The 19,266-nt window shown below is 52.7% G+C and overlaps 9 protein-coding genes across 9 annotated transcripts; 4 read left to right on the top strand and 5 right to left on the bottom strand.

The window, feature by feature from the left end:
• Positions 1-1,104: 1,104 nt before the first annotated feature.
• On the top strand, positions 1,105-1,926 carry AYO20_06276 (hypothetical protein; the record flags this gene model as incomplete). Its single annotated transcript, XM_022644567.1, has 1 exon — positions 1,105-1,926. One exon carries the CDS (start codon positions 1,105-1,107, stop codon positions 1,924-1,926), a length of 822 nt encoding a protein of 273 aa, XP_022499445.1.
• Positions 1,927-5,900: 3,974 nt separating this feature from the next.
• On the bottom strand, positions 5,901-6,599 carry AYO20_06275 (hypothetical protein; the record flags this gene model as incomplete). Its single annotated transcript, XM_022644566.1, has 1 exon — positions 5,901-6,599. The coding sequence occupies one exon, from the start codon at positions 6,597-6,599 to the stop codon at positions 5,901-5,903; it is 699 nt and encodes a 232-aa protein (XP_022499444.1).
• A 1,042-nt stretch (positions 6,600-7,641) lies between these two features.
• Positions 7,642-8,884, bottom strand: AYO20_06274 (hypothetical protein; the record flags this gene model as incomplete). Its single annotated transcript, XM_022644565.1, has 2 exons — positions 7,642-8,395; positions 8,448-8,884. 2 exons carry the CDS (start codon positions 8,882-8,884, stop codon positions 7,642-7,644), a joined length of 1,191 nt encoding a protein of 396 aa, XP_022499443.1.
• Positions 8,885-9,708: 824 nt separating this feature from the next.
• On the top strand, positions 9,709-10,459 carry AYO20_06273 (hypothetical protein; the record flags this gene model as incomplete). Its single annotated transcript, XM_022644564.1, has 2 exons — positions 9,709-9,748; positions 9,816-10,459. The coding sequence occupies 2 exons, from the start codon at positions 9,709-9,711 to the stop codon at positions 10,457-10,459; spliced, it is 684 nt and encodes a 227-aa protein (XP_022499442.1).
• A 437-nt stretch (positions 10,460-10,896) lies between these two features.
• On the bottom strand, positions 10,897-11,850 carry AYO20_06272 (hypothetical protein; the record flags this gene model as incomplete). Its single annotated transcript, XM_022644563.1, has 1 exon — positions 10,897-11,850. The coding sequence occupies one exon, from the start codon at positions 11,848-11,850 to the stop codon at positions 10,897-10,899; it is 954 nt and encodes a 317-aa protein (XP_022499441.1).
• Positions 11,851-12,384: 534 nt separating this feature from the next.
• AYO20_06271 (hypothetical protein) lies at positions 12,385-13,218 on the top strand (the record flags this gene model as incomplete). The annotated part of the gene is made up of 1 exon (XM_022644562.1): positions 12,385-13,218. One exon carries the CDS (start codon positions 12,385-12,387, stop codon positions 13,216-13,218), a length of 834 nt encoding a protein of 277 aa, XP_022499440.1.
• Positions 13,219-14,237: 1,019 nt separating this feature from the next.
• On the bottom strand, positions 14,238-14,825 carry AYO20_06270 (hypothetical protein; the record flags this gene model as incomplete). Its single annotated transcript, XM_022644561.1, has 1 exon — positions 14,238-14,825. One exon carries the CDS (start codon positions 14,823-14,825, stop codon positions 14,238-14,240), a length of 588 nt encoding a protein of 195 aa, XP_022499439.1.
• Positions 14,826-15,272: 447 nt separating this feature from the next.
• Positions 15,273-16,258, top strand: AYO20_06269 (hypothetical protein; the record flags this gene model as incomplete). Its single annotated transcript, XM_022644560.1, has 2 exons — positions 15,273-15,794; positions 15,863-16,258. 2 exons carry the CDS (start codon positions 15,273-15,275, stop codon positions 16,256-16,258), a joined length of 918 nt encoding a protein of 305 aa, XP_022499438.1.
• A 1,503-nt stretch (positions 16,259-17,761) lies between these two features.
• On the bottom strand, positions 17,762-19,150 carry AYO20_06268 (hypothetical protein; the record flags this gene model as incomplete). Its single annotated transcript, XM_022644559.1, has 1 exon — positions 17,762-19,150. One exon carries the CDS (start codon positions 19,148-19,150, stop codon positions 17,762-17,764), a length of 1,389 nt encoding a protein of 462 aa, XP_022499437.1.
• Between the last annotated feature and the right edge of the window lie 116 nt (positions 19,151-19,266).

Genomic DNA, 19,266 nt, shown 5'->3' with positions numbered 1-19,266 from the left:
GTGCAAGATGGAAGGGAGAGACCACTGACCTCCTTGCACTCTCTTTCCATCTTGACCTCCCATTTCTTAGTGAGGCACAGTGGGCTTCCTGCAGAAGCACCGTCAACAACAAACTTCTACCACGGAACACGGCAGGCAAGCCTCAAGGCCATCTGGACTCTCAGCTCGGCCCTATCAAGTCACAATACAGCGAGCTGACCGCAAGACCACAACGCCGACCACTAGAATTGACGGGCGAGAAGACGCACAGGCAGAAAAACGAGAATCAAACATTCAGCTGGTCGGCTGCAGTCTTGCTGGCAAGTCACAGCTACCGGGACCCCCCATCGAATCAGCATTGCTCCTCAGTGAAAGAGCTGGCTGAGTCGAGCACCAATCAACACCATCAACCCCTTCAACGCTACCAGTCGCTCCGCCTCCCCTTGTCGGACTCCACCGGCTCCGGCTCCACTTTTTGCCGCCGGGCGGCAACAGGGTCCCTTCTCTCGCTGTTTTAACGCCCGACCATATCGATCTGCCCACCCAGTGACGGGCCTCCCCATCTCTTTCATCTCTCTCTCTGCCTCAACCCGTCTCTATCCAACCATTCCCACTTCTTGCGAACGGCCCACCTGGAGTCGGGTCAATCGTCCAAACTGTCATCAGGCGCCTCAAGTCATCCACTCTCCTTGCCAAACATTCAACCCTCGCACCAACCCCTCCCGCGCCAGTCCCTTTCACGGATACCCTTCTGTTACGCGCCAACGAGACCTCCAGTCATAGCTCCCTCACTACCACCCGGCGAACAACAGGACTACTGCACCTGGGACACGCTCCGGTGACAGAGCTGGCCTCATCCTGGTCAGGATTTGTGTACCACTGCAAGAAGAGTTGGCGCTGCTGTGCAAGCTGCCCTCGCCCAGAAATAGATTGCCCTTCTCTCCTCGTTGCCTGACCTGCTCGTCCCCGTGCGCCTGTCTCCCTCCCTTCTCTTCTTCACGGCACGATCCTTTCCTCCCTACGCTGGTGTCCGTCAGGCCCTCGACCGTCGACTACCTTTTCATTGCACGCCAGCATCAACCAGCAAGGGTTTCCACGACCGACTCTCTCGTTGTCGACGTCAAGATGCCCGCGGTAACCAGACCAGTCCTTCCTCCTCTTCAGACCCCCAAGACGGCGTCGTTCCCCTCCGAGATTGTCGCGACACCGATTTCATGCGTCTCCGCTGTGGTCAAGCAAGAGAATGCGAGTCTGAGCACTCCCATTACACCGCCCGTTGCCTACACCGAGTTCCTCAAGGCTCTGACTCCTGTCCTGGCCAGTCCTCCAGTGAGCAGCGGTCTGCAGAGGTCGTTGTCGGACGAGTCGACATGCACCAGACACTCCTTGATATCCAACGCATCTACGTCTTCCAGTCTTTCCTCCAGCAAAAGCGAAAGCCACAAGTCGCCATCCAGTTCCGTCCCACCGACTCCGTACGCTCGCAAAACTCCTACTCACCTGAGGCGGCTGCGGATTCCACATTCTCCAGCCTTTTCTCCATCCACCGCTGGGCCTTCTCCGCGCACTGCCATGAGCGGCATGAGCACTGGCGGCGTCTACTCTCCATTCTCGCCAGCTGACTGGAATTGTGAGAGCGCGACACGGCGGTATTTCGAGGCGCCAAGGAGTGCATGTCCAAAGTCGGTCAACGTTCGATCTGTTGTGACGAGGACAGTGACATACAAACGGTCGCCGCCCCTCGACCCGGCACCCAAGGGAAAGAAACGCAAAACCGACGCCAGTGACATGCCGCCGCCACCCAGCTCGAAGGACTTTGCCGGCATCAAGGCTATTGACTTCCCTTCAACTCTGATCGATTCACAGACAAGTGCCATCAGTTCCCCTTCTGCATCGGCCAGCTCTAGTCCGGCGGTAGTCAGTCCCCCCACGACTGCTGTCGCATAACGTGGTCGTTCACACATCGGCCATAGTGTGATGGCACTTTTAATGGAATTTCGCAGAGGTTTCACTGAAGACGCATTGATCTCTGTGACGCCCTCGGAAAAAGGAATATCACGGGTTTTACGACATACTTTGCTATCGATTTTATTATACGTGATACCACACTACATGATTCTGCGAAGGTGCTCGGCGTTAAGAAACCGCAAACCAACGAACCGAACTCGAGGAGTTGAGACGAAACATTGAAGCACGCATTTGGTATCTTACAAACAATGCACGAATGGGATATGGCAGGCTTTGCTGGGATTGTTTTTACGAGACTTTCGATTCGGAAGGGTGGTTACGAGGCGGAACTCTGAAAAGCACTGAAGGATTTTTGGTGGGACACCCATTTTTGACTCCGCAGCCGGATTCTGCGGTCAGAGCAGGGCAAGGGCTCACAGAGATTCGCAAGAGTCTTGATGCGGAAGCCGAACAAGCCATGTTCTTTCCCGCACACTTGGGAAGCAAGACGCAAACCAACCAATAAATGAAACTATGTTGAAAAAGTTTACAGTACCGAGTCTATTGTTGTCGGCCAGTGCGCGTCCAGCATTGCGGCCTTCCGGGGGCCATGGACGCAAAATAGGCTTCAGGAGAAAACGTGGCATGAGGATCTCCAGCCGCCGCCAGTCATGACCAAATGCTCGCAATATGAGTGGGCCACGACTGCTGCTCGATCACCGATCCACCTGGGCGGCTTGGGGTGTGGAAGCAGTTCGATTCGTTGAGGGTGGTTACGGGATTACGTAGGAAAAGCCTTGAGAAGAAGCAACTGGAGGGGCTATCGAGCTCTGTACGAGTATACTATGTATAACATCATCCACGAAATCTTTAGGTTGGGGTCAGCCAGAAAAAGGTGGTTTTCATATTCCTATTGGTAGGATAGCCGCGAGCCTCAACGGATGGTCCGCCAGTCGAGGGGGCGGTGATGAAAAGCGACTTTGTACCAAGAAGGGGATTCCTTTGACATGTCCGTCTGTACTTTTGTTTGTGAAGGAAAGTCCCCCACAAACCAAACAAATCTAGGCTGACGAAAGGGACATATCTGTGACCCAGACAAGTGAACATGACTGCCTCGAGGATGCAGGGAGATTCTCAGGGGTAATAATCAACTGCAGAAGAAGACATGGCTCGAAGCTCTATGCCACCTTGGGGTGTCCTTGGCCCAACCCCTATGCAGGGGGCTGTTGATGAACAAGTATCTCGCCCGCAGATATCACAGCGGAAGGTACCTACAATGGTAGTGAAGAGCGAGCGAGCGACGGGGTCCATTATTAGGGGGAAGACGAATCTTTCCCTGTTTCCTTCTGAATCTGGAGACGCGGCAAGAAAAAGGAGGGAGGGGGGAGACAACAAAAGCAGCGAGAAAAGAGACATCGGGTTTGGCGGCGGGCGCTGACATCACCCCCTCCCTACCATCTCTTACGAAGAAGTTGTTAGTGCACCTCCTTTTGGCTTTTCTCGCCTGATTTGACTTTTCGACTCTTCTAAATTGCCAACGCACCCTCCCTCTGTAAGGTGTGCCAGGATCAACAGAGTCGGTAGTACCCTACCCTTCTCTACGAGGAAGAGGGAACACGAGTAAATTTCCAGACAAAACTCCCGAGTTTCTTCTAGCGTGCTTCGAACCCGCGTCGATTGGATGGTGAGACACGGGAGGAGCCCGGCCGCCCCGCTGTTACCGCAACGCTGGAACCGCGCTAGTGGCAGGAGAATTGTTTATTCGCTCTCAATCCAAAAGTGGAGGGAGGCTTGTTTTCTGGGTCCGGCGGCTCCTCGAGCGCTCGTGGCCTATCACTCCAAACTCCCCACCTGAACCTGTTTTACACCGGTCAATTCCAAAACGGTGTGATTGGCTCAGACCACTGAGGGGGGCACCCGGATCGTTATTTTTAGGTTGCTTAATTGCCCTTGCCTTGCTTCTTCTCACTTACTTACCTACTCTTCGTGCCTCTCCACGCATCCCTCTGCATGCCTCTCCTCCTCCACAATCCAAAAATGGACAACGCTGAGCCAATAGCCGATACATCCCAAGTCCCCAGAGTAATGAATGGGAAAAGGATCGGAGCCTCGGCGGACTTTGCCTGGACTGGGGGATACCGGGGAAGAAGGTAAGGCAAGGGAAGTGAAGGAAGGGGCGGGCGCTTAAATTGTGGCTTTTTTCACCTACCTGCCACCGTTGAGTACTACCTACCAGGACATAGTTAGCAGAATCATTTACCCAAAGAGATGGTGCAGCATTGGTGAAATTGGCTGGTTTTACGCCCTGGACAATACTCGTAGTCGTAGAGGGGTAAAAAAGATCCAGACGTGAAAGTCAGAGTGGAGAGCGATGGTGAGAAGAAACCAAACGATGCATATTAGCCATTAGCCGCTCCTCGTAGATGATCAATCTCGAGCAGCGCGAGCATGGCATCCAACAAGTGAATGGTTAGTGATCACATCACAGACAGGCCTGCCGCCCAGGTGCCTACGTACTGGGTGACTCGTATCCGAATCCGTTCTTCCCCACCTGTGTACTCGTAGAAGCTAAAAGATCAAAGCCTTTGACTGTGTGGGTGTGTGTGTCTGCATGAAGCAATAAAGACTAGTTCGGGGAGATGATACCTTTCCACGCACTCATCTATCCAGCCATCCGACCACCCAGCCGAGCCACTACTTGGTACTTGTCCTTGTTTCCTCTCCGCCTCTGGATTGGGATCTACCGACATGTGTATGTATGCATATGAGCACTCGTAACCACTTCCCCCACTTCCTCGCGCACCTGGACACCGGATCCCTTCGTCCCTCGCTCCCTCGTTCTCTCGCTCTCTGCACAGGTGTACGGATATGCGTGTCTGGATGTGCCGCACTCCTCGACCAATCGCTCCCACTGCAATGCGGAACATACGCTCGAATCCACCATACCAATAGTAGGTGGAGGGGGCCGTATCTTCAGAATTACTTAGTCTCGTAGAGCCATGTGTGACCAGCCTTAACCAGTCTGGACGCATGCCCACCCGCATAAACAATTCGTATCTATTGACCAGAACGAATATATCTCTACGCATGCAGACTGCGGCCAAGGGCTGCCGCAGTCCCTCGTGCCAGCTGCCAGATCGCCCAAACTATCGATATTCTGCATACAAGCGGCGCGGCCTGCATGACCTCTTTGAAGGTGACAACTTCTTCCCCTTCTCCCCCGATGACCATATCAAAAGCCGATTGAAGCGCGCTTACCACTCCACACCACCCCTCCCAAAAACCTTCGCCAACAGCACAAGCTCTGCATTGTGCTTTAAGCCTGGTCTCAATTATTCCTTGTGTGCTTACTCGCACAAGGTGTGCCTTCTGCACGCCATGCCAGTGTCTCGTCACCCCCGGATGCCCGACTGATCAGATTTCACGCTGGCGATCGGAGACCTGGTGACCTGGGTCACTGAGCCCAAGCCGAGAGATCTTCGCATGCTGCACCCGCATCCACTTCCCGGACATTGGCCCCGCTGTGATGCTGGAAAAGAGTGTGACTGCTGGAATCTAGTGTGCAGAGACTCGTGTCATTTCCCGAACCGCAGCCGTGTTTGCTTTTATCTTTCCCGGTTTCAACGGCAGTGGCGCCGTTCCGGATGGAATGGTCCGGAGAGCCATCGCAAGCAAGAGGTGTGTGGCTGGGGAACAAAGCTTTTTCCTTAGACATGGACACATCCTCCCAACTTGAGCAGGCTGGGAGAGACTCCCGTGCCAAAAAGGTAGAGACCCTGCCGCTTTGACGCGATATGTCTATGTTGTGTCTGTACTCGGTGTGTTGCGCCTGTGTGTAACTCCTTTCTAGTCTGGGAAGCACTAGCAGTGCTAGGGTTGACCTGTATTCTTTCCACCACGTTCATGCAGACACCATATCAACAACGACCGACTTGCTAGGAAGCATTACCTATTGCTGATGCTCTTCCGCTCAATCAAGTGCCTTCGTTGGCCGATTCCATTGTCGTGTGGAAGCTTTCGGCGTCAGAGTTGCTATCGGTTTGCTCGCCAAAGTCGTCCTCATATTCTTCCTCCTCGCTGTCACCGCTGTCGCTGCTGTCCATCTCTTTAATGCGCAAATTTTTTGGTACAGCCGTTTTGTAATATCTTCTGTAGACTTCCTGCGGGGTTTCGTCCTCTCCAACCTCGAGGTTGAGTAGCCTCGACTTTCTCACTCGGAGATACTCGGCGAATGTGAGTAAAGGGCGCTGCTGGTGCTGGCGAGGGACCTCATCATGCTCGTCGCTGTGGTTGAGAACGTTTGATACATCGTAGCCGCACTCCTCCAGAGTTTCCTTCCATTCAACAATGTGTCCTGTCTTGATTGCCACATCTGAAACACTCTCCCCTGAACAGTTCACCGCGAAAACATCCGCACCAGCGGTGACCAGGAGCATTAGCATGTCTTTCAACTCCCCATCGTGCGTTTTGGTGACAAGGCTTTCGTACATCGTCCCAGGATACATGGTCCTCGCTATGAGGATCTCATGAAGGTAACTTTCACCTGTTTTGCTGAGGAAGCACGGATCAGCTCCTCTTGAGATCATGAACGCGATTTTGGAGGCCGTTTCTGCCGAGTACCATCTAACACCGAGCTTTATCAATAACTCCAGAGGACGAAACGTCAAGTCCATTATTGATTTGGGGGTCACGAACGGCTCCGCATAGTCGAGCATCATCTGGAAGCTTTGCTATCTTCAGTGAGCATTCTCTCCTCTCTCGGTCTAGCATAATACTCACCCGCGACGACATCAATAACAACGATATGAATAGAAGAGGTACGTGGCTGAAATTGCATGTAAGGTCGGCCCCTGCTTGTGCTAAAGCTTTCAGGTTCTCATCGGAGAGGTGGATTACTTTTGAAGAGGATGTATGCGCATGAGGGATTCCCTGCATTGCAACCGGGCTGTGATCGAAATATCAGTGCCCAACCCAAATTGCCGTCGTGACGATAAACGACCAAGGAGGTATTATGGAACCCAGTTTGACCTACATAGAACTAAATCGGAGACTTTTCTTTCGGCACTTAAGTAGCGGTTCGAATGCATCGACATCTGCGCCGCAGGCGATCAGAAATTTGACCATCCTTGGATTGATCCTGTACAGAGCATACTTACAACGTCAGCGCCATATTCAGCAGTTTGTTTCTGACTTACACCAAGCAGAGAGCAACCACGTTGATCGCAGTCTGTGATTGCAGCTTCTCCACTCGCAAAGAGCCTTGCCATGTCATCCGGAGAACCAGATTCTGCAATACGGAATACTCGTGAACCGCTCTTCCTGATTGCCTTGAATGACAAGCCCGCTGGCTTCAGAATGCTTTGCCCCAGGCAGCGTAGCTGCTCGCACTGAAACGTAATCAGAGTCTTCTGTGCAAGAATTGCCCCTGGTAGAAGCGACATTTTGGCAAGAAATCTGCTTTCCGAGGTATTCCTTGGGGCACTAGAATCGCCTGCATATGATTCTGACAGTTTGAGAAGTAGATCGAGACGCCCTATGGCTGTTTCCAAGGTTATAAACTGCGTCCTTACCAATGTTCGGACATTCGGCGTTGGAGGTGTGGTGAGGTTCAGTGGTTGCAAGGGGTTGCCCGCATTCGTGTCTGAGGAACTCTCCCCTGATCCTTTGCTGAGTTAGTGACTCTGCTTAGCACATGGCAACATGGAAGACATGAAATCATATGATGAACTGACCACCAGGATTTACAAGTTCCAACCTCTGTGTCAGCTGGAAGATGCTTCGCACAACATCGAGGTCATCTGAGACCCATCCACTGACTAACCCGGGAAGGCAGATGCCTGATTGTGTCAATGTTTTCATGTAATCCAAAATCTGCACTAGATCTTTGACAGTGGCCTTGAGTGTGAATGACGATATCTTGTTCATGGATTGCTCGGTCAATTGGATGAGGCGAAGAAAGCTGGCTGCAAAAGTATCGTTCATCTGGAGGATCGAAGATGAGGCTTGTCGCGCTGTCGTATTCTGTTCGGCATTCTCGCATCTCGAGAACTTCCAGTCGAGGTCGTTCACGTTACGTTGCAACTCTTTAATACCTACACAGATATCACTCAATATATTCTGGTCCTGTCGTGACATGCGCAATGTTTGTGCTACATTTCCTCGTAGGTCGTCAAGCTTTGAGTGAATATCGGAAAATGCTGTAAGAGCCGTTTGACGATGTTGGAGAGAATCGACAGCATGTTGCGATAGAGCCTGCTGGATAGCACGGATCCTTTGGCCTTCCGCCTCCTGATTTCCTGCAATACGATCCGCAACTGTCCTTTGGGATTGGAGGTTCATGTGGATTGAAGGCAGTAGTGCTGTGAACGACTGGACGTCATCCAGATGAGAAGAAACTTGAGCAAATTGTGCCATGGCTGTATCTTCGAGTGATCCAATACGGTTATTCGAGTTGAGGCGATTTTCGTTCCTATCGCATGCGTCAGAGAATGTCATGGACCTTGTTCAGTCTGCAGCCGTACATCGCAATTCTCGTCAAGAGGCCAGAGAAAAGTTGGTTATAGTGCAAGACTTGATGCCACCAATTATCGATGTCACGGTCATGATTCAGCCTCTTCAGGGCTTTCTGCAGTCTTGTTCGAAACCCCTTTTCTGCAGGACGACTGAGTTGGCCCAACTTTTGTTGAATTGCAGATAGATCCTGCCTGCATTTATCCACCAAAGCCTCGGAGTCTCCGAAAAGCCTCTTGTCAAGATCTCCATGGTCTTTGAGGCGCGTCTCGTCGACGCTTTTGACGTAAGTAATGAGGCGTTCGAGCTCGTCCACGGCGGATGCTAGGTTTATCAATGCCTGGGGACATTCGCCGTAGTTCCTTCTCAAGTCTCTTATGACCGTGGAGACTTGGATGATGGTAGACGCCAGAGTCAACAGAGATGCAGCAAATCCTACAGCTTCCATATTAAGTTCGGCGTTTGAAACAAAGCATGTATGGCTTCAATCTAACAGCAAGAGGGAGAGGGGTGGGAGGAGGAAAGAAATGCAAATCAGGCTGAGACGGGAAACGAGGTTCGACTCGCCTCAGCCTCAACGGTACGTTCACATAGCCTTGATAGCCTTACCGAGTACACCTTGCTGCGTGGAGCTTTCCAATTGGTGGGCAGAACAAAGAGGGTAGAAACCCTGGGTCAGCTTGTTGATGACAGGCGAATCATGGTCCCAGCCCCTGCCATGGGAGGTACCCAAGGCATAGGCAGGGCTAACAGCACGTAGATTGAGGTCGTTACTGTCAAATATCGACGTCGCGTGGTCATGGAGGAAGTCATTGAAAGACAAAGACCCATCGGACTTCGGAGAAACAAGTCATCCGGCTGGGCAGCCTTATCGTTATCGCTCACTACGGTTTGTCGAGAAAGTAAATGCAACATCATCCTGCAGTAGATTTGATCGTCGAGCATTTCCTGTGCGACCTGTGCGCTTGCTTCCTAATCCGCCGCAGCTCTCCGTTTGACTATATCTGCATAAATCTGTGGCCTTGGAGCACGTTCAACTGCGTTTCTTCTCATATCGTCTTCCCTCTGTTCCACAGATTGACACGCATCTTCTACCGCTCCGTCGCATTGAAACACAGCAACGAATATTACCAGCTCACACACACCGTGACAGCGTGTCTACCATAGTGGCAGCTGGGCTGTTCCGCTTTCAACCTGTACTGAACTTCAACCCTTCATTCGTCTTCACCTGCCGTGCGACTGGTCCGAGTTTGCGACCACCAGTTCACCAAGATGCCATCGGTCTCGTTTGCGACTTTCCTCATCATCTGCCGTAAGACCAATCTAAATTTTCCCCCGGCGCAGGTCGCTTTGAGAGCGCTGACATGTTGGTGACGCAGCGGTCTCCTTCTTCCTGGGCATCGTCTTTTCTCTTTTCCCTTACGACTACCCACTTCTATGGTCCTCCCTGCCCACACCACCCTCTCACTTTGACGCCATCGAAGCACACCTGAAACTTCTCCACAATGCGCCGAATCTGATTGTGCGCATTCTACACATAATGCTGGGCGTTGGCATCTTGGGCCTTGTTATTAAGCTTTACAAACCCAGCGAATCGAACCTGCTCTTTGATGGTGGCAGTTTGGTGTTGTACATGGTTGCGGTGATTGTGTATATTGCGAACATCGTCAAGGGGTTGAGGATTGTCAATGATGGCACCTACGGTTTAGGCATGGAAAAGTTATCACAGGATGAGCTTGATGAAGTGAATTCAGGCGGATATGATGTAACCTCGGGCGACAGCGTTCTTGGACGCGAGGACAACCTGAAGGTGTTGGCTGCCAGTAATACCATCCTGGCGCTGGTACTTGTGGGAGTGTTGGTGTTGCAGTTCGGTCAATGGTATGCAGACCGGGCAGACGAAAATGCCATGAGAGAGTTCGAGGCCAAGGAGAAGGCAGAGCGCGAGAAGAAAGAGAGCGAAGCTTCCAGCCCCACGGTAAAAAGGCAAAGCAGTGGGAGAGAGGGAAAGAAGACCAGGTGAAAGGGTTCATATTGAGTGAGCTGCTTGGAGCGTGTGAGAACAACGTCTTGCCTTTCCATGAGCGCGGCGACATTCTTGTCAACTTTGCTGCACCTGTCTGGATATTATGTGAGCTGATCAAGTACTTTCGGGAATGTGGGTTCATAAGCCATGGCCACAATGTACATCAACATCATTCTCATTGCTTTTGCTTCGTGTGCCTCCATATCAAGAGGACGGAGGAGACCTTCTATTGTATTTCGAGGTCTGTGCGAGCTCATATGCCTAAGCATCCGCTTCTCTGAACAACATGTGTCTTGGAAGGAGAGCTGAAAGGATATAGGGGATTTTGAGAATAGATCCCATAGGACTCGTCGTCTTCGATGTCCCAGCTCGTATAGCAGGCCGAGTATGTTCTCGAAACCAACCCGATTGTCCATCTCAGCCACTACCTGGTTCTACCGATTCTTATTCTTCTCTTCCCTCTCCCGTTGTCTCTCCTTCTTCTCATCCTTCCGCCGCATCTTCTTCATTTTCCTTCTCTCCTCTTTGCTCACCTCTTGGTTGCTTTTCGTCGCCGTCGCCGTTGGCTTGGCTGTGCCTGTGTCCTTTGCTTTCTTTTTGTTCGCCTTCTGTGCTCCACGATCTGCATCTGCATCTTCGTCGACTTCTCGCTGCTTACGTTTCCTTGCTGTTGTCTGCATCAGCTGCTCAGCTGCATTGGAATCGTCGCGTTCTACAGCTTCTGGTTCTTCCGAGTCCCGCTCACCGTCGATGTTTTCCACCTCGAGTTCAAGTTGAGGTTCGTCTTTGGCGGTGTCGTACTCACGCAGTCCAGTCTGGGCGAGCGCATACGTCTCTGCATCTTGCCAGTCGTCCTCCCCTCGGTCTTGATCTAGCGCCGTCTCGGCCTCAACCTCAGCGCCAACTTGCGGGTCCTCGACGCCTTCTTGGTTGCTTGAGTAGATGATTTTGCGTTTCTGCTTCTTGGATCCCGGGGCTTGTGGGTCCCCGTTTTCCTCATCTTCGTCCAGTGCGCGTTTCTGGCTCCCCCTCTTCCGCGGTGTCTGACCCTCATCCGACTCCCCCAATCCTCCGAGCTCTTCGTCGTCTCCAGTATTCTCACTCTTTCCTTTCGCTTCCTCTTCCAGACCAAGACTCCCACCGATCCGCTTCCCCTCCATCCCGCTCAAGATCCTCTTCAAGTGACTGAGCGTCAAGTTGGGTGTCGATCCACTAGACAGGGCCTGCGGCCCACGGTCTGTCAGTGTGCTGTCCGGTCTATATGCGGCGTCATTTTCCGCGCGGTCGAGGAATTCCGAGAGGAAAGAGTGTGCTTGGGAGTGTGTCAGGCGGGTGGTAGAGTGGTGCACCGATGTAGGTAGAGGTGTCAGGCCTGCTGAAGAGGCCATCGCTGGGATTGGGACAGATGAGAATGCGACGAAAGTTGGATGCTGTTGTGCCCTGTTGTCCTTTTTTTGTGCGGGGTGTGTAAGCCAACAAACAAGAATTCAATTCGAGTTCTCACAAGCGAGAATTCTAGTACAAGAGTATATTGGTTGTGCGGCGAAATAACCGCAAGATGAAGGCGCTCAACCGCTGCCAGTTCGAGCAGTCGCAGAGAGAAATTGAAAAAGATTCTCTGATAAGATTAGATGGGATCCCCACTTGTATAGCCTTGATCGGAATTGGCTTCGCTTCTCCAAAATGTGTACGCTCTGGCTGATGGACCGAGGCTGAAAAGGTTCCAAAGTTTGGATGATCGAGTAATCGCATTTTCAAAGGTACAGGTTCCGACTTGCGACATGGCCCAGGTGGTTTTACTTCTTCTTCCTCTCGCGTTGCTAACACTCCAGGCGCCGTGATTGTCTATTCTCTGCTCTTCTTCTCTCTATCGCGGACCTCTCCCCCTCTGATACAGCGCGTAGGACAAATTGGTTGTGACGATGCCTCTCGCGACGATCCATCTCGTTTCCCTCTCCCCTTCAACTGCCCTACCCGAGTTCCTCAGCAGTGTCAAGAACTCGTCTCTGCAACCGCTGGTAATCTCCAAAGTGATTCGCTGGATCATCAGACCGACCAAGATCGATGCCGACCCGCTCCTCCACCCGAAAAAGCCATGGGATGTGCTCCTCATGGTCCTGGGCGCTGATGCCCTGCCCCCATCTGTGAAGGAGAAGATAGTGTGCCACTGGACATGCTCGACGGGAATCCCCAGCCGCTTGACCAACGACTTTGCTCAGAGGAACGATAAACTGCTGCACCCGCCCGCCTCGGAGGTCCCAGCACTGACCGGGTCGCTGGACAAGCCACGGCTGGGGACTTCGTCCCAGACGCTCGAACTCAGCACGGACCTGCAGTCGTGGATCCAACAGTTCTCACACACCACGGCGGGCAAGTCGCCCTTGTCCATGCTCAACCTGCTAGCCTTCAAGCAGGGCATGAAGCCGTCCTACCTAAAATACGGCGCCGCCTTCGCCGAGTCCATCGGCGCCCGTCGCGGCGGCAACGCCAAGTTGGTCGGCAACATCACGCACCAGACTCCACCCGAACAGTCCGGCGGCAAGTGGGACGAATTCGCTCTCGCGAGCTATCCCTCGATACTGCACTTCGGCGACATGTTGGCCTCGGAAGACTACCAGGCCGTGAACTTGAAGTACCGGGTCCCGGCGTTGGAAGATACGTTTATCCTGTGTACGAGTGAGATTGAGATTGAGGATCTCGTCCAGGGTCAGGCGAAGCAGGGCATTGGGAGGAGAGCCATGGGTGGGAAGTTGTGAGACCGAGGCAGCAGCAGTCAGACCGAGAGGAAGACGAGAACGATGAGGGGATTGCGGCCTTGGGAAGTAGATAGCGAGCGAAGCAAGAGATGGGAGGTTAAGAGGTATGCTATCTACTACAGTAAATACATCTGTCAACATGGAAGACATCTCTGCCGAATTAGGTGACGTTAGGAGAAAGATATCTAGGATTGAGATAGGGAAATAGTTCTGTGTACAGCCTGAATTCTATAATCTCGATATCTGACACATTATCCTCCTCCATGTGCATGGACAAGTCTTCTAAATCACCTTCTTCCGCGTTCGAGGAGCGTCGCAGATGCTTGCAATGAAACCATCAGTTGTTCCCTGAAATAACTGATCTTCAAAGGCACGTTCGTCATCCTCGACAGGGTTATTTTCCAGGTGCCTCAATTCCTGGCGGTTTCGCAGCTGAGGAATTGCTTAGCGCGGCTTTTCCAGTCGTCGTGATATCGGGGATATGACTTTCGGCGCCCCCAATGTATTGCCAAGAGCGTCTCGTGATTAGAGATGCAGTTCTACTTGCAATTCTGTGGGCAACTTCTTGGTCGCTTTCCCCACCCAACATCTCCTGTCAATGGGCGCTGCAACACGTTCGAAAGGTGCCTTAACGAAGGTGGTCGGATTGTGCCATTAGGCGCTCCTGTAAAGCAGCTCGTAACAGAGGGCAGAAAAAGACTGTTTCGATGTGGTTTTCGGGACAATGGTTTCCAGGAAGCAGTTTATGCGTCAGTGATTGACTCATCGCTTTGGCTGTCCATGAGGCATGAATGAAGATCCATGCGAGACGAGCATCCATCGGTGCAGGAGATTGTGGGGTTTTGTTTTGACTGAAATGGCTATGCAGAGCCTTCAACCAAAACCAGTTTGAGACTCATTGATCCATGCGCGCAACTGTCCCGCTAAGAAGGCAGTTGTTCGCATCACAACGCAACGTTGTAGCTGTCCTTCTGCCTCCCCTTCTATTGACCTGACACGGTGCGGTTTGAGCCAGCTCTTCAAACATTGGCCACCACGTCCTTTGCCACCAACTGGTCAAGCACTCCCGGTTTCAACCTCATCTGTTTTTCTATCTCTTGAGGGGACTTGCCCAACTCGTCTCTTAATGTGAAAGCCTCTTTGATGTCTTTTACGCTCAGCAGCGTTCTACCCGCGAAGCCAGGCCGGCCTTGGTTTTCCAGCTCCGACTCCCATTGGGCAGCGATTCGTTTTCTGGCGTGGACAAGCATCATGGCGGGATTGTTCGCGTCAGATGGGAAGATGTTTTGTCCGGAATGCATAGGTTGGCTCGAGGTTGGGAAGGTGTCTTCGTCTGGTCTTCTCTCCGTCACAGGTCTGGCCACCCCAACTCGGCGCAAAGCAGAGCCGAACTGTGGATCTCGTGCATCGAGCTCTACATGTTCAGTCTTTTCGCCTGCGGGAGGGGCAGCAGTTATATTGGGATGCACTTCGGCTGCGGGAGTAGGTTTTCTTGCAGGATCGGCAGGTGAAGGGGCGGAGTTGACAATGGAAGGCGTTGAAGGATATTGACGGCGAGCTGCAGCTCCTCCGGCTCGACCAGCGACCTTTGATGCTGAAGAACCCATTTGTACTCGGTACAGACACGTTTCAGTGAAAGATGTGGCGAGCTATTACAGAATCACCAGCATCGTGTCAGTGACTTTACCTTCTCAAACGGTCGAGTCTCCACTCTGTCGCAAGGCTGAATGCGTCATAGCTCGTTCCGGGCTGCAGTGACCCCCCGCCAACCAATCGAAACTCACACCCGGGGCATCTTTTCATCTCGCAGTCGATGTGTGAGCGAGATCAAGTCAGAAGTCTGGATGCGTTTTCCACTTTGGACACATTTCTCTTCTCCGTTCTCTCAGCTACAGACGGTGACATAACCAATCTCTCATCCCTGGACGAAACGAGGAGCATCTCCAAGGCTGATTGCTCTCCCCATCCTCTTCATTAACCACTGCCCCTCCCCCACCGCCTCTTCGGCCATGGAACGCAAAAACAAGCCCACCTCCATCCCAGTGTCCCCCCTAATGGCTCAACCCATTGTTGACCTCTCAGACAATGTGCTCACAGCTCGGCTACCCAGTGGTGACTCGGTGACAGTCTACCTCTACGGAGCGACCGTTACCTCGTGGAAGACGTCCAATGGTGCCGAGCAACTCTTCCTCTCCTCTGCCGCAGCACTGGATGGCTCAAAACCCATCCGCGGCGGTATTCCACTTGTCTTTCCTGTCTTTGGGCCTCCCCCGAAATCCCACGCCACTGGCCAGCTACCCCAACATGGGTTTGCAAGGAACAGCTACTGGGAATTTCTGGGGAAGAGCAGCAGCGAGTCCCTGGGGCGCAAGGCCGACGACAGTGTCAAACTCGACTTTGGGTTGAGTTCGTCGATGCTCGACGAGGGCGTGCGGAAGAAGTGGCCTTTCGACTTTGGGTTGGTGTACAGCGTGACCCTGGGCAAAGGGAAGCTGGAGTGCCAAATGCATGTGCAGAACAAGGGTGATCAATCGTTTGAGTTCCAGGTTTTGTTCCACACCTACCTGGCTGTCAAGGTAAGATCTCAAAAATCGAAGTCGTGGCCCACGGTAAGGACAAGAGTGTGACTAAACTGTGCCCAAAGGATATCCACAAAACCGCGGTCCGCGGCCTCCAATCCTCGCCTTACGTCGACAAGGTCCGCTCCGCCCAGACCTTTACCGAAGAATCCTCCTCACTCTCCTTCACCGGCGAGACAGACCGCGTTTACACTCCTCCTAGCGATGCGAAAGACAACACCCTCGTGCCCTTGACGGTGACGGAGAACGGCCAGGACACCTTTGTGGTCACGCGGGATGCACTGCCGGACGTGACGGTGTGGAACGGGTGGGAAGACAAGATCAAGGGCATGGGTGACTTTGAACCCAAGGACGGGTGGAAGAGATATCTGTGCATAGAACCGGGTACCGTGAGCTCTTGGACGAAGCTCGAGGCTGGTGATGCGTGGGAGGGTGCCTGCTCGTTTGAGAGCAAACTCTGAGCCCAGCCCAGCCCAAGGACCGAGCACTCTTCCTAGGAGGCTGCGACACAGGGAGAGACGGAGAAGTGACTCAATAGAGAAAATTGTGGATTTGGAATTAGTGTTTTCCTCTACACAGAGAACCAAAAGCGTCCGAGGAAAATGACATGATATGAAATGAATGATACCAAGGACACAGGGAGCAGGGCGCGAGCATTGCATTGCCTGAGATCTAGCGGAGTTCGGGGGTCCGAGTCCGTGTCAGCGACGAGGTCTACCTAGCCTGGACGGAATCACATCCTGGTGATCAAGAGCGGGAGCGTGGCGTGGAATAGATTTCCCCCCATTGACACTATTGATACCAAAGTCCATTCGCGATTGTGGTGACGGTCGTCTTTTTCCACTCGTCCCCTCGTCCATTCGTTCGTTGTGAGAACCTAAAGGTCATGAGCCAACTTCGCCGGATGCATGATAAATTCCCAACGAGACGTCCATTCCAAGTACTTGCCAGTTAAACCACACGCTACCTGTGGCCATGAGCTAGCTAGGTATATAGCGATTTCGCGACCTATGAGTGAGTGAATGAGTGATCCGAGTCAAGTGAGTGAGTCGAGACATTTTTCATGATTCCAATATATCGAGGGACTCGATTGACTATTTATTCCCTATTCCCAAATCCGTCCCCGTTTCCCAAGAGTCCATTCCATATATACATATATGTATATATCTTTCATACATCTTTTCATGACGTCCCACCTTCCCTCCCGTTCGGTTCAATTCAACTCGACCTCCATTCGACCATCGTCTTCGTCGTCTCTTCCCATCTTGTTTTTTGGGGGGGGGGAGGGAGGGTAATAAATTCGATCCATCAGTGATGGAGGCTCAGAGCGTGGTGGATAACAGCAGTGTTTCGTGTTTTTGTCCAGATTCCGATTTCTCGAAAATATCGTCTCGTCTCGTCTCGTAGATATGTAAGATGTAAAATATGTAAGATGTAGAGGCATGAGAGCACATAACCGGTAGGGGGTCTTAGTTGGTTTCAACCTCTGGCTAGCAAGCAAGGAAGCAAGAATGTCTCTCGCTATCCGCCCAGCGCACTCTGTTGTACGAGGTAGTAGGCTCTCAATAGATGGGCTCTCTGGGCCTCGAAGACGGCGCAGAGCGCGCAGCCACATCTCCCCTCAAATCGAGTTCAAGTCGAGGCAATTGCATTGCCAACCGGTCTCGCCGTCTGATCCGGCGCCTACCAAGGCCTTGCTCGACCTTCCTTATCCTCGATCATTCTGTTCTGTCTATCGAGGTCGATCCATCTATTCCCGAAGCCGCCCTAGCTCGGGCCTCACGGACTTTTTGCAAGTACTCCTGGTGTTCGCGATCTGTCGAATCAACCCACCAAACCCGAAGGAATGGCGGCGTACATTAGCCAATATACATAGATACGAGTGGGCAAAATCTGGAACAGGAGTAAAGGACGGAAGAGGGAGGAGGAGGAAGAATAGATGAAGGTGGTTTGGGAGTATTAGTTCATGCCATGAACCAAGAAAGGAGAAGGGGGGGGGGGCACTTACACCTCTCCCACAGGAAATAACTGCTGACAATCGCAAACGGCAGCGCCACGACAAAAGTCGTATACCGCGTGGACGCCTTTCTGTACCGGGGATCCTTCTTCAACTGCTCGAGCGGCAACTCGGTCAGTTTCGGCGCGTTGGGCACCTCGGGAGGGATCGTCGGGCGTGGTGGCATGGACGGTCTCGAGCCGCCACTTGGGTTGGGGTTGTTTTGCTGACGGGCTGCGAGGGCGATGGTGGTGGACATGGGCAGGGCTTTTGTCGACGAGTACCCGCGGACTTGGTGCTGGGTTTGGGGGGTGGCGACGGGGGAGGACAGGACCGAGGGCGGTGGGTAGAAGTGTTGTGGTTGTTGTTGGCTGAACGAGGCGATTGTCTGGGTGGGAAATACATGGGCGGCGTCACTCGTCAGAGTGGTATTGTGATACATGTTCGATGCTGCGCTTGCCGTAGTCAGCATGCTCGATGTCCCGCCTATCGAGTCTCGATGGCCGGTCGAAATAGTCTCGAGAGCTGGCGCTGGTGCTGGTACTGGGGATATTGCGTCCGCCTCAGAACGGATAGATGATGATATCTCAAGTATCTCTGCTTCAATGTCCCGCGACGATAAATGCCGAGCTTCTCTCTCGTTGACAAGTTGTAAAATATCTCGCTGGAGCTGACTCGATTTCTCGGAAAATGCTTTGGCGTGGCCCAGGATCTTGGAGGTCAAGGTCGAGGTTGACAGGCGAGGCGTGCCGGGTTGTTGCGAGGTCTTTTGTGACGAGATTTCCGTTTCTGCTTTTTTGGCTGCGGCTTTTGCCTTGGTCTTTTTCTCCGCCACTGTTGTCGTCGTCACTGTCGCCAAGCCAGAGGTAGAGGTAGAGCTCGCTGTGTCGGGTTGGCTAGAAGAAACCTTTGCTGCGGGAGACTTGCGAGCCTTGGAGGGAGCAGCATCTGGAGTCTTGACACCAGCAGCAGCAGCAGCAGTAGCCGATGGTTTCCTCTTGGCCGACGCCGACCCTCTTCCTGAGGACACGGTACCAACCACTTCCTCCTCGACGGCGGCACCACCAGCACCAGCACCAGCAGTAGCAGTAGTAGGAACTTGCTTCGCTCTCCCCGACCTCGCCGACGCTGCCAGAGAAGACGTCTTTGACGCCGTCGTCGCTGCTGACGAACTCGGCCTCCCTCGAGATTTCGGTTTTAGGGCCTGAACCATCTCGATCTCAGCGCCATCTGTCTTGCTCTCCCGCTGTTGCAACAACACCACTCCCTCATCATCAAGGCTTTGTTTCTTGGCCGGCCGACCCCGTTTCTTTGTCGTCGTCGTCACTCCTTGGACTTGGACTTGTCCCTCTGCCATTGTTGCGTGTCCGGTTGACCAACAAACTTGTACTTGTACTTGCACTTGATCTTGTCCTTGATGACCACGAATAGCTGTAGTAATCCAACCAGTGTCTGTTTGTCTGTCTACTCCCG

The sequence above is a fragment of the Fonsecaea nubica genome, assembly GCF_001646965.1.
Source record: "Fonsecaea nubica strain CBS 269.64 chromosome Unknown Scaff39, whole genome shotgun sequence".
Classification (NCBI taxonomy): Eukaryota; Fungi; Ascomycota; class Eurotiomycetes; order Chaetothyriales; family Herpotrichiellaceae; genus Fonsecaea; species Fonsecaea nubica.
Note: the sequence above shows the minus strand (reverse complement) of the source record. Positions and strands in the feature narration are given on the sequence as shown.